Source organism: Sphaerodactylus townsendi, linkage group LG03 (assembly GCF_021028975.2).
Source record: "Sphaerodactylus townsendi isolate TG3544 linkage group LG03, MPM_Stown_v2.3, whole genome shotgun sequence".
Lineage (NCBI taxonomy): Eukaryota > Metazoa > Chordata > Lepidosauria > Squamata > Sphaerodactylidae > Sphaerodactylus > Sphaerodactylus townsendi.
Genome location: NC_059427.1, coordinates 157,023,738 through 157,037,888, shown reverse-complemented (window position 1 = coordinate 157,037,888; position 14,151 = coordinate 157,023,738). Strand labels below are relative to the sequence as shown.

At 46.7% G+C, this 14,151-nt stretch overlaps 1 protein-coding gene across 1 annotated transcript; it reads left to right on the top strand.

Annotated features, from left to right (window-relative positions):
* The first annotated feature begins 6,839 nt into the window (after nt 1-6,839).
* NFE2 (nuclear factor, erythroid 2) lies at nt 6,840-12,812 on the top strand. Its single transcript, XM_048490736.1, is given in 5 exon segments — nt 6,840-6,925; nt 9,207-9,422; nt 11,501-12,211; nt 12,214-12,318; nt 12,320-12,812. Coding segments are annotated over 5 exon segments (1,281 nt in total). The 5' UTR covers nt 6,840-6,874; the 3' UTR covers nt 12,518-12,812.
* Nucleotides 12,813-14,151: the final 1,339 nt, after the last annotated feature.

The following is a 14,151-nucleotide window of genomic DNA, read 5'->3' as shown; positions in this document are numbered from 1 at the left end:
TGCCCGGGGGCCAGGAACACATACTTGAATGCCTTATGAATCAAAGCTCTGCTACCATATTTCTGACAAAGTTATGATGACAGAGGGCTGTTCACATTTTTTTGGACCGTTAAAGGGATAAGCAACATTCCTATGTTTATTTTTAAGAAGTGGATTGCCTCTGAATGTGTGCAAGAACATTTTTTTCTCTGTTAAAGATACTCTCAGATAATTGTTCTGGTGGTGCCTAGACCAGAGTCTGAAAAAAAACATTTCTTTATAAGAATCTCTAGATGATGTTATCTTTTGTGCTTTCTACTTGGGTACTAGAGAGACAGTAATAGTTAAGACCTGCAGACTCTAATCTGAAGAACCAGGTTTGATTCCCCACTCCTCCACATGAAGTCTGCTGGGAGACCTTGGGTCAGTCCCAGTTCTCTCAGAACTCTCTTAGCCCACCTTGAGGCAGGCAATGGGAAACCATCTGTGAATGTCCCTTGCCCTGAAAACTCTATGAGGTTGCCATAAGTCAAGTCAGCTGTGACATGATGGCACTTTCCACTTGGATACTTAAGCACCCAATGGAAATGCAGAAGGGACTGCAGCAAAAGGCAAGTGCCTCCCACTCCTGGCACGTGTCTCCCATGCCTCTTTGATGGAATCAGCTGTGCGAACCAACTGGGAGGCAAGCTACCTGAAACAACCTTTGTGTAGCATTACCAGCCTTGTGTTGAGACCTGGATTTCTCTTGGAATTACAGAGATGGGATAGCCCGATCTCATCAGATCTGGGAAGCTAAGCAGGGTCTGTTCTTGGAAGGAAGTCCACCAAGAAAGGTCGTGCAGAGCAAAAGCATATCTAGGGTGGGGAAGCCAAGGTGCATGCCCTGGACACCACTTGAAAGGGGACACCCCTGGCTGCCTGGCTCCCTCCCTGCCAAGAACTCTGCTCTGTCCTGCTTCGGAGGCAGCGCCCGCAGTTCAACATTGGTCATGCTTTAAACTGTGGACTCTGCCTCTCTCAGTTTAAACTCTCCCAGTTTAAAGCTGGACCCAGCCAGATCAATCCCAAGATTGTACTGGAGGCTTGGTTTGGCCAGGTCCCGCTATATATTTCTGCCTCCAAAGTCATGTGGAGCCAGCAATACAAAGCTGGACCCAACTAGGTTGAGCCTGCAATTTAACACTGTGCTTGGCCTAGCTAAGTCCAGGATTAAACTGAGTTCTCTGCCTCCAAAGTCCACATGAACCCAGCCAGGCTGAGGGGGTGGGGTAGATAAGGGTTTTCAGTGCTTGCCCTGGGTGCTGTTTTTCATAGGTACACCCCGTGCTGCAGAGGAAGGCAACGGCAAACCACCTCTGCTTCTCACTTGCCTAGAAAGCCCCTTGCTGGGGTTGGCATGGTTTGCTGCAACTTGATGGTGCTTTACACATACAAGTATTATCTATTCTTTTAATATTTCTGATTGTGGGAACTGTTTGATTAGGGATTTGGGGAGAAGCAGAAGAAATCATGAATTCTTATTCACTGAAAAGAGAGAAAAGGACAGGGATGGTGAAGGAGGAATAAACCTGGCCACCCAATCCCCTTCCCTTGATTGTATGGTTTCTACTTAGCTTGCCTTCTGATTGCTGTAAGAGGAGCAGCAGCCTCATTTGCTCCTCTATGCACAAAGCGGTGGATCCTAGCCAAGGTCTGTGAACTAAAAAGAAAGGAGGACCAAGAATAGTTTCCAGCTTGTTTGGGAAATTCCCAGAGATTTGGGGGTGGTACCTGGGGAGGACAGAGTTTGGGGAGAGGGAGGGGGTTATGATGCCATCAAGTCTACTCTGCAAAACAGCCTCCCCTTCCCCCAGAGAACTGATCTCCATAGTCTGGAAATCAGTTGCAATCTCAGGGGATCTTGAAGGGTACTCAATTAAGAGAGATACTTATTGGCAGCGATGCAGAAGCAGCATCCAGTGGGAAAGAAGAGAGCCAGAGATACCTTGAGTTGCTTTATATAAAAAGTTTACTAATTTAAAAGGGGTAGGGTTACATGGAATAAAACAAATAAATGCTGTACTGCTCTGTTACATGTTTACAGTACTAACTAGACACTGAAGACTACACTACATCTTGCTCTTCCTTCCTACTTCTCTCTGTCCAGGTGGTCTTCTCCGCTGAAACAAAGAAAACAAGTTAACTTTATACCTTCTGATGTACGGGCTCACTAACATGTAAGCAATGGCTATCTGACTGACCAAGGGGTAATCAATAGGTCAGCTCATTACAAAATCACCTCAGCATCCTGTTTACATACAAACAGTTAACCCTTTTATGACTGAGTGTGTCAGACACTTGTAAATACCAACAGATCTCCATGCCTCATGTTTCCCAAGATGTCTCTTGTTTTGCACAATCCATTTTGCAGATGGAGTGCTGTGTGGTTTCCGGGCTGTATGGCCGTGTTCTAGCAGCATTCTCTCCTGACGTTTCGCCTGCATCTGTGGCTGGCATCTTCAGAGGATCTGATAGTAGGAAAGGAAAGCAAGTGGAGTATATATACTGTGAGGTCAATAGGTGAGGCTGTCTGAATAGAATCCCATCTGAATCCCATCTTTTGACCTCACAGTATATATACTCCACTTGCTTTCCTTTCCTACTATCAGATCCTCTGAAGATGCCAGCCACAGATGCAGGCGAAATGTCAGGAGAGAATGCTGCTAGAACACGGCCATATAGCCCGGAAACCACACAGCACTCCAGTGATTCCGGCCATGAAAGCCTTCAACAGTACATTTTGCAGATGTAAAGGGGGGGGGGGTGAGCAGCAGTGAGCCCCACCCCTGACCACAGGAAATCTTATTCAACAATTCCTCCCTGTCTGAAATTTCAGTTAGCAGCATATTGTTGCAGACACACGTAAGTGCCATCAAGTTGCAGCCAACTTATGGTGACCTCATCAAGGGGCTTTCCAGACATGTGAGAAGCAGAGGTGGTTTGCCATTGTGTTCCTCTGCTGAGTCTTTCTTGCCGGTTTCCCATCCAAGTACCAACCCTGCTTAGCTTCTAATTTTTGACAAGAACAGGCTACGCCAAGCCTCCCCAAAATGCCAGTTAGAGGTATGAAATAGTGCACTGTCTGGAATGTGTTGCCTTGAGTGCCTGCTTTACTATTGCTGGACACTGAAGGCCGAGTTCAGATGTCACGCTTAACTGTGATTAAGAAAGAATATGCAGTTTGTTGCCATCTCCTGTGGACCTCTTGCTTTCCCTCCACTCCATCCCCTTTTTATACAGAGGATCAATTTAAAACGTAGGCCCCTTCCGCACATGCAGAATAATGCACTTTCAATCCACTTTCACAGTTGTTTGCAAGTGGATTTTGATATTTCGCACAGTAAAATTCAGCTGCAAAGTGGATTGAAAGTGCATTATTCTGCATGTGCAGAAGGGGCCTGACTCTGGTTACCCATACAGTATGAATGAAGGTTGAGGTTTAACCCCAATAAGCCCACCCTGAACAAGTAGAATTCTAACCCTGCATACCTGCATCCATACATCACAGATTGCAGTAGACAGTTAACTGTGAATCTCCAGGCATAGAAGAGAGGGAAGAGGAGCAGATTCATGCATATTTTGGAAAGGGAGAAATATTGTCTGAATCCAGCCAGAGGACACTGATGTGATGGCTGCCTTGTTTCTTGTGGTGTGCACTCTTCCTTCTGTCTCTTTGGAAAGTCCCACAAAAATCTGCCAATCGTGTAAACAGGAATAATGGTCAAAAGAGTGTCCACCACACAGAGGCATAGCAAGGGGGGGAAAGTGCCCGGTGCACCAGTGCATCCTCCACCCCGTCACGTTCTCGCCATGCCCTTGCCACACCCCCACAGGGGCGTGCCCCCGGTGCGTTGCACACACACCCTGTCCCCTTGGCGCTACGCCTCTGCAACCACACAAACCCATTTGCCATTTCAGTCACTGGGTATTAATGGAGATGCAACACAGCTGAGACTCTGATCTCTTCGGTCTGGGTGGAATTTTGTCTCTTGTCTTGAACTTATTGTTCTCATTGTACCATTTTTTGCTCTTGGATTTCTGATTACCCGTTCTGAGACCTGTGAGATTCAGGAGGACAAAGTTGCCTTGTCAAAGACGTGACAGTACAGGAATGATATGTAGCGCAAAAATATACTATGTCTGAGTACCAGATGCAAATTGTAGATGGAGGCTTAATACCTGTAGAAGCTTTGCTCCCATAGGAGATACTATGGTCCCTTCCGCACATGCAGAATAATGCACTTTCACAATTGTTTGCAAGTGGATTTTGCTGTTCCGCACAGTAAAATCCAGCTGCAAAGTGCATTGAAAGTGGATTGGAAGTGCATTATTCTGTATGTGCGGAAGGGGCCTATCTGATGCAGTCTAGATGAGGAAAACGTCCAAATGGCCTCAGAATGCAATTGTGGAAGACTCCCTGGCAGTATTGGATTAACCTAGTGACATATGCTATGGGCCCTGCACTCAATGTTTGTAAGCCATCTGGTGAAATTGGCATTTCACCGTATTCTTGTGATCTGGCAACACTGTTGCTTATGTTGGGACTTGGGAGAGATGCTGCAAGCTATGTGTTGTGTTGTGCAGGTGTCTGTTGGCTCTTTCCTGTGTCATGTACACAGGCATGGTGTCCTTTGTGCCATCTCCCATGCTCCCAAGCCACCACAGCAAGTGCTTTTATGCTGCTGGAGAGAGTGCCTGTGTTAGCCTGCAACAAGGGATGTACCACTTCAGGGTGCGGCTGGATGCAGTCATATATCAGTGACTGTCAATTACTGTCACTTTGTGACTTGCAAGTATGATTGTGTAGCGTATGTAACACTGTGGACATCACATCATTAACAACACAATATGAATAAACAATTTTGCTCAAATTTAACTTTATTGAATTAGTGAAGTAAATGGCCTTTTCCACACAAGTCACTTAGAACATTTTCAGACCACTTTCAGTCCTCTCCTTTACCATGATATTTTTCCGCACTCGCCTCCTCCAAATGTTTCATGTTTCATGGCTGCTGTAAGGTTTTGGGATTTTTTTGCTTATCCACTGAAACAATACTTGGTTGATTTATTGCTTCGATGCTGAATAGCTCCATTTAATCAATGCTTCATCAATTAACCCAAAACAGCAAAAAAAAAAAAAACCACACACACACACACAAAGTGATGAATATGGAGTGCCAAGGGGGAAAGGTGTGAGGTGAGGAACGTAAAAAAATGGCAGACCAGGCGCTGGGGGGAAAGTTGGATGATGGCACAGAGGCCTGGAAAACTTGGAAAACAGCCAAGCTTTTTGGCGGGAAAGAGAATACCTTTCAAATATGACCGCACTGTGAGGGAAGCTGGCTGGGAAATGTTCCAGCAAAAAAAAAAAAAACCATCGTGGTAAAAGTGTTTTCAAAAACAAGGTAAAAAGTGCTTGGAAACATTTTCAGAAGTGCTTGGAAACATTTTCAGAACCAAATGGGGGGGAAAACTTGTGGAACTCCACAGAGGAAACGTTTAATTAGTGGCTGGAAACGATGTCAGCTTGTGTAGAAAAAGTGTTCCTAGACTGATGAGTGTAATTTAGGGCCCCTTTATAATCTATGCTACAGCCCCCACACTAGGAAGAAAATAGAACCTAAGAGCCCCATCCAGGGTGGGGGGGCTGAGTCCGCCGGTGGAAGTGGCAAAGGCTTCCTCCTGCAGAGATGTCCTCCCTGGGGCACTTACCCTGGTGGAGGGGCAAAATCACTGGTGTCCGATGGCCGCCAGCCTCCCCCAGCCCTGGATGCAGTGCAGGATGCTGTGTCAGCATCCCAGTGCCCCTGCTGGCACAGTGGGGGCAGTCCAGGGGAGGAGCTGACATTAGTTGACTTTAAGAACATAAGAACATAAGAACTAGCCTGCTGGATCAGACCAGAGTCCATCTAGTCCAGCTCTCTGCTACTCACAGTGGCCCACTAGGTGCCTTTGGGAGCTCACATGCAGGAGGTGAACGCAATGGCCTTTTACTACTGCTGCTGCTCCCGAGCACCTAGACTGTTAAGGCATTTGCAATCTCAGATCAAAGAGGATCAAGATTGGTAGCCATAGATCGACTTCTCCATAAATCTGTCCAAGCCCCTTTTAAAGCTATCCAGGTTAGTGGCCATCACCACCTCCTGTGGCAGCATATTCCAAACACCAATCACACTTTGCGTGAAGAAGTGTTTCCTTTTATTAGTCTTAATTCTTACCCCCGAGCATTTTCAACGTATGCCCCCTGGTTCTAGTATTACGCTGGTGGTGGGTTGGCCATTCAGACTTATGTGACCCTTTCGACCACATCAATCTATTCAGCCCCATAGAGGCTTCTTGGCAGCGAGGAGGTGGTTTTGTTTTGCCAGCCTGCCTGCGCTGCTAGCAAGCCTCTCTGGGACCAGCAGAGTGGCACAGTCGTGGTACCACAGCCACCTGCCTCGCCGTTTGGATGAGGCTGCCCGTGTTACTCTGCAGGACAAAAAAAATCCCTCTGTTCAAGCTAGGGATTCCCATAGGCATTACCAGAGGAGACCCATGAACAAAGGGGAGACCGATTCTTTCCTCCATGGAATTCAGCCTGACAAGGTAAAAGATGGGAGATGGAAAGGACCGACTCAGTGTCACTACATCAGTAGACAGAGAATTCCAAACGTACTGCTGCCAAAACCTGCAAAATTTATTTCCCAGCTGTTCATGCTTGCTGCTGTGTTGATCTTACCCCGTCTCTCTGGAGATGATGCCTACAGTTGGGTGGGGCTGCGGGTAAAGAGCTTCCCATCCTAAGCAGCTGATAAGAGGACTGTTATCCTTTCCTTGCAGGAACAGAGCGGGCAGCCTCGTGGCTTCATGAATGTCTGATCCGGGCAGCTGCACGGTGCAGATTTGCAGAGCCGGCTCGGAGGTGAGGGGGAGGCCAGTGTGGGTAGCTTATCGAGAAACAGATGGGCATCTCCACCCATGCAACACTGGAACTGAGAACTGGACTCTGTCCCAAAAAAGGATTCTGGGGAAGAAAGCCCTTGGCATCAGAAAAGGGAACATGAATGCCACTGAGGCTTGTAGCCTGCTTGTCTGCTACTGCTGGATCCCAGACCTTTTTAAAAATGTTTTCATTGACACTCAGGGTGGATTACACAGCATAAAGCAATATCAGATCTCACAAGCAATGCAGTAGTCCTAGGTTCACAAAAATGAACAATGATGCAAAAAAATAGATATGACTTTAACACATTGCAAAAACGAGTATCATGAAAGTAGAAAACAATGCAGTAAGAGCAAGATAATACACAGTGACATAGACTATTGTTCTGTTCCCTTTATAAAAGTAAAAACTGGGGAAAAAACCCAGGGAAAGGGACAGTACAAATTGTGAATACAGAAAAATGACTGAAGTACCCTTGTGCAGGTATTATAAATAGAGAGAGTGAATACTATCTTGTGTGATAAAGTGATATTAACCAGATACCTTATATTAAAATTTTAATACAAACCACATAAAAAATACACATAATAACAAATAAACCTACAAGCGTACAAATACAAGATTGTTTTCTGGACAATCTCAAATGAAGTAATGCCACTTTAAATAGAACCTTGTATTTATATGCTTATAGATTTATTTGTTATTACATGTATTTTCTATGTGGTTTGTATAAGGCTTATGTATTATAAGGTCTGGTTGAATGTTTATGCTCATATCACTTTAAGAAAATTGTTCACTCTCTAATATATTGCCTGGAGGCCCTTTATTCCTTTTTCTGTATTGACCCTTTATAAAAGTGCCTCCCTGAAGCATTCTGTTCTGTTCTACAGCCCGGTTCCCTTAACAGAAATGCCCTGCTGAACAATTCTGTTTGGTATGGCTGGCTGTGTGTGTGTTTTTCTTTTATGTTTTCGCTGCTCATTGGCCCAATTCTAATCCTTGCCTGTTTCACCTGTACATGCCCCTGGTGGTGTAGGTTCAGGTTTTTGAGAGTTTTTCTAAACCAAGTGCTGAATTTTTCCCAGTTGTAGCATTTGATGTCACAAACCAGGTGTTGTTTTTTTTCTTCCGGCTTCCCACTTGTCAGTTACTGCTGAGAAGGTCTGGCACATCTACCACAGAATCCTGGCCCATCGCAGAGGATTGAAGAGTGTCACAACACATGTTGAACCTCAGGGTTGAGCACATGGAACTGCCTTATGCTGTCTAGCTCAGTATAGTTTTCCCTGCTGATAGCGGCTTCCAAGTTTTCAGGCAGAGAAGGGACTTTTCCAGCACCTGCTACCTTTTAGTGGCAGCTGCCAACAACTGAACAGGGACCTTCTACACACAGAGCATGTGCTCCTTCACTAAGCCTTGGCACTGTTTGTTCTGCCTTAGCCCTTCTTAGCAAAGCTTGATTGCAACAGGCAAGCTATCCTTCCGGGAGAATGTGAAGTGCAACTGCAGAAAATGTCTTAACGTCAGCCCCAAACGGAGTATTTTAGCTGCCGAGGTGTTTTATGTAGTTCAGAAGTGGGTTTAATTACTGAACAAAGGATGATGTTATTGTGAATTTTTCAGAACTATTTTTCGATTTATTTTGCTAAGTGCAACTTTTGAACTTTGTCCTGGGGATGCAAAGAAACAACATGTCATTAAATTACGGTATATATATGTATATATGTGTGTGTGTGTGTATTAACACACACATACACATATACATAAAGAGAAGAGTTTGGATTTATACCCCCCTTTCTCTCCTGCAGGAGACTCAAAGGGGCTTACAATCTTCTTTGCCTCCCCCCCCCCACAAACACCCTGTGAGGTAGGTGGGGCTGAGAGAGCTCCAAGAAGCTGTGACTAGCCCAAGGTCACCCAGCTGGCGTGTGTGGGAGTGCACAGGCTAATCTAGTTCCCCAGATAAGCCTCCACAGCTGAAGTGGCAGAGCAGGGAATCAAACCCGGCTCTCCAGATTAGAGTGCACCTGCTCTTAACCACTATGCCACTGCTGCTTAACCACTATGCACCTGCTCTTAACCACTATGCCACCGTTGTGGTGAGAGCAACAGATTGTGATTGTAAGCCACTTTGAGTTCACTTAAGGTAGAGAAAAGTAGGGTATAAAAAACAATTCTTGTTCGATCCCACCTCTTGGCAAGTGGCTTATGGAACAGCTGAGCTCAAGCCAATGAATTCTTTGTGTTTTCTTTCATGTAGCAGAACTTCGCTGCCACGGCTGACTTTGGGGGGACCCTGGTGGAGCAGACGCTGGGCCGGGCCGGGCCTGACAAAATGCCCCCCTTCCCACCCCAGCAAGGCTGGACTCGGGGTACCTACCTCCCCTTGTACAATCCCCTGGCAGGGGGGGAACTTGGGCCACAGGGAGAGATGGAGCTCACTTGGCAAGAGATCCTGTCCATCTCTGAATTGCAGGTAAGCACAGGCATGCTAAACCAAAGCGAAAACCCAAGAAGTGATGGGGTGGAGTTACTAGCCAAGGTAGCAGCCAGAAGGAGATGGGAGTGACATTTGTGGTCTTTGCCAAGAGATGGCAAGGAAGATGAGATGGTCATGGTGTGTTAACATTTGAGCTAGTTTGTTTCCAAGGAATGAACAACCAGCATGGTCTACTGACCAATGGGTGACATCACATCATGACATTTACTAGGCAGATTTGTTTACAGGGTGGTTTGCCATTGTCTTCCCCAGTCGTCTACACTTTATCTCCAGTAAGGTGGGTAGTAATTTTACTGACCACAGGAGGATGGAAGGCTGAGTCAGCCTTGAGCTGGCCATCTCAAATTTATTTCTGACAGGATGGAACTCAGACCATAGAATCATAGAGTTGGAAGAGACCCCCAAGGACCATCAAGTCCAATGCAGGAACACATAATCAAAGCACTCCTGACAGATGGCCATCCAGCCTCTCTTTAAAAACCTCCAAAGAAGGAGACTCCACCCTATTCCGAGGTAGTGCATTCCCCTTACTGCCAGGAAGTTTTTCCTGATGTTTAGGTGGAATCTCTTTTCCTTCACCTTGAACCCATCACTCCTGGTCCTAGTCTCTGGAGCAGCAGAAAACAAGCTTGCTCCCTCACCAACATGACATCCCTTCAAATATCTAAACATGGCTATCATGTCACCTCTTAACCTTCTCTTCACCAAACTAAACATCCCCAGATCCCTAAGCCTCTCCTCATAGGGCTTGGATTCCAGACCTTTTACCATTTTGGTTGCCCTCCTCCGGACCTGTTCCATCTTGTCAATATCATGAGCAGAGCTTGGACTGCAGTACTGCAGCTTACCACTTTGTACCACAGGGCTTGTTCCTTAAGTTTGCTTTCTGTTAAAGAATGCTTCTTAGGAAATAAACCCCAGAGAATCTCTGTATTTTGGTCATTGGCTCTTGGATGAGGAAGTCACAATGAGGATTCATGGAACCCTGAAAGATGCTTTTCTGTATTATTCTTTGGAGGACGTTAATTTCCTATCCCTCTTAGATTTCTAACTATTTCTCCCCTGGCTGTGCAGCCAAGAGAATCGGAAGGCAGATAGATGTCCTCTTGGACATAAGATTGTAGAGATTATAAACTAATTTGGATCAGTCACTGCCAGGACTTGGATACAGAACTAAAAGCATTCATTTCCTTCCAAGGTCTTCCAGTTCACTCTTCAGCAGACATGGCCTAAGATCTGTACACTGCATCTAGGAAAACAAACAGGTTTTCCAACTTTGCAGCCATTTCACCCCCAACACCCCCTGAGTATTTAGGAAGCTCCTTGTTGGATTTGAAGTACGCGCTGGAAGGGACGGAGCACAGAGGCAGCTTGCACAGGGGTTTAGTCCTTGCACAGAGGTGTGGACCGAGTCCCCGTCGAGGGGTGGCAGGTATCCATTACACACAGCTGCCTCTTTCATCTCGGCTCTCCCAACAGTGGCCCATTCAGCACCTGACCAGCGGAGAAGTGGGGTGGGGGGAAATGGGACACAATGGGGGATTTGTGCAACGGGATGAATCGCCCTTTTGTTCAGAGCGGGAATGCTATCAACCCATCCATCGTTGCCAGGCCGGCACCTGCGTAAGCCTTTGCAGCTTCCCCCTCCTCCTCAAAGGATGAGAGCACACCATGCCAGCAGGAGGCGCTGCAAACAGCAGTGGGATGCTAGGCCCAGTAGCCTGCTTAGCCATAAAACTGGGTTTTTAAAAAGGCAGAATAGAACTTGCTGGTCAAAAATATCCTCTGCCGAGGTCTCAACTGAAGCATCTTGAAAAGGTGCCGTGAGACTCTTGGATGGGAATAGGAATTTTCAGTGGGCTGTTAGTCAGAAACAGCTTGGGCAGGTGTCCAGTACGCCTGGTTTTAATCCAAGTTTTGCTGCTAAGTATCTTTGATCTTGCTTCAGCTAGGCCCCCTCCCCTGCCACAGGGGGAAAGAAATTGATCTTTTAAGCTATGTCCAGAAAAATGCCTGCTGTTCCTGGGTCAGCGTAGTTCTCTTTTCCCCTGCAGGGTCTTGAAACGCCAAGTGAGAGCTGCTACGACCCTGCTCTATGTGGCCTCGTGCAACCGGTGGGACCAGCGACTAACTTTGGGCCATGCACCTTGATGGGAGACAGTTCAGGGTCTGACTATGGACATCCTGCTCCAGCGTATGTACAGCCGTACCCAGAAACCTTGCCTGCACCCCGTGGTCTGTACAGCTATACAGGCATGCTGATCTCATCCACTCTTGAACCTCCAAGAGCTACCTCATCAGGAGGATTTAAAGGGCTGGTATTGGAGGGGGACTTGGTTAGTGGTTATGGACCACAGGGGTCTTCCAAGCCCCAGGAGGACTTAGAATCGGACTCTGGGTTATCACTTAATTACAGTGACGCAGAATCCCTGGAGGCAGAGGGGCTGGAACGGGCAGAGTATACACCACTTTATCCTATGGACCACGCACAAGTCTACCCAATGTTGCCCCCTATGCCAGAGATGCCTTTCCCCACTCCGTCAATGGCACCACCTTTGGAGAAGGGACGGAGCCCACATAGGGAACTGGCAGGCAGCCGTGATGAGCGTCGGGCGCTGGCCATGAAAATACCCTTCTCTGTGGAAAAGATCATTAATTTGCCCGTGGACGACTTCAACGAGTTGGTGTCACGCTTCCCCTTAAACGAGCCACAGCTGGCACTGATCCGGGACATCCGTCGCCGTGGCAAGAACAAAGTGGCTGCTTCAGGAACTGCCGCTATAGCCGGAAACTAAGGAGACCCTCGCGGCACCTGGAGCGGGGAGCACTGGCTGAGCTCGAGTCCGCTAAGCGGCAGCGCTTGCATACAATGCAGAACCCGTGGCGAGTTCGATAGGACTCTGACGCTCACCAAGCAGAAGCTGGGGGCCCTTTGCCACCAGGTTTTCTGCATGTTTCGTGACGAGGCCGGCAACACCTACTCCCCAGAGGAGTACTCGCTGCAGCTCAGTGTTGATGGCGACGTGCTCCTTGTGCCACGGAACAAGCAGCCAGATAACGGGGCAGATTGACAGCATGGCAAATATACAGACAGCAACCTGGGAGTCCCAGGAGCAACACAAGGCTATTTTCAGGGCCGTCCAGGTCAGGATTTGAGATCACCCACTTGCTGAGTTTGTGGGCACCTGAACATTCACTATTGGAAATTCAGTCAGATTCATGCCTTGAACCTGACACTCCTCACATCCCATGACAAAAAAGGGGAAACCAAGTTTCAGTGCATTTGGGGAAACCTGGTGCAGGAACTGGGATGGGAACCACCAGAAACATGCTATAGGAGCACAGTTAAAAAAACAGGAATGGCAAGGCTAGACTACAGCATAGGTGTCAAACTCGCGGCCCTCCAGATGTTATAGACTACAGTTCCCATTATCCCCTGCCAGCATGATGTTGGCAGGAGATGATGGGAACTGTAGTCCATAACATCTGGAGGGCCGCGAGTTTGATACCTGTGGGCTAGAGGATGGTTAAGGTTCTAAGACAAGTATACATGATTACGACAACAGTCCCTACCTTCTGCTTATGTTTCACTCACACAAGTATTAACATTTGGGGTGTATCTCGTCACAATTGGAGGTTGGAAAGAGGGACAGCTTACTCTTGCCTACACAGTTTCCAGATGTTGCATTTTTCCTTCGTTCCTACCGAGGGCTTTGCGCTATCAGAGCATCAAGGAATTGCTCTTCCAGGCTTGCTACTTTATGAATTATATTCTGGTCTTTCTTCCCCTCCCCAGTGAGCTATGAGCCCCAAAAGTTGGCTAAAGAGATTATATAGGCCCACGAATGCATTTCCCTTAAAAGAAATTACTATCCGTATAAATTAATCAAGCACACATGCATTGTTAGCAAGGCACCCAGACACACAGAATCCTGTTTTAGATTCCATCAAGCTGATAACAGTTAATGTCAATGTTTTAGGAGGAGTGCTGTTTTAATGGTAAAGCCACACTGCCGGTCCAGAAATTCACCTTTTTATGGAATTGATCTCATCTGCATGAATGAATGAGGACTAAGAGAAGTGTGGCAGTTACAAAAGACAACCAGTGTTCTGTACAGTTAAACCTTTACTGCACCTTTCTGAAACCAAGGTGTGGAGAGGCTAGCTAGTCCTGGCTATGTCAGATATTTGTGCTTCTCACATAAACCAGTTTATTCTACTGAGCAGTGTTGTCATGAGTTAAAATGTTTTCATTAAAACTGAAACACGTATTGTCACGGTCGGAATCACTGGGGGTGTTGTGGGTTTTCCGGGTTGTATGGCTGTATTCCAGTAGCATTTTCTTCTGATGTTTCGCCTGCATCTGTGGCTGGCATCTCCAAAACTGAAACAATTCCTGCAGCTGGATTGAGGGTGGCACAGCTGTTAACATCTGCCAAACCAGATGGATAGTGTGCATCTCACTTGCAAGCCACTGCCACAGGCGGATGCCCTGAACAAACCAAGTGTAACAGCTGCACGCATTCTTTGTACAGAATAAACTGCTGGTCAACTAACATCTTAAGTGTTGCTTGCTGCAACACAAAGATGGGGGTAATAAAAGTAATTTATTTTACCAGATACTTTCAGAGGGTACCTTTATTGGTCTGCTGTAGAACAGTGAGATTTTAATCTAATACAGTGCGTGTGGGACTTGCTGGAGGTT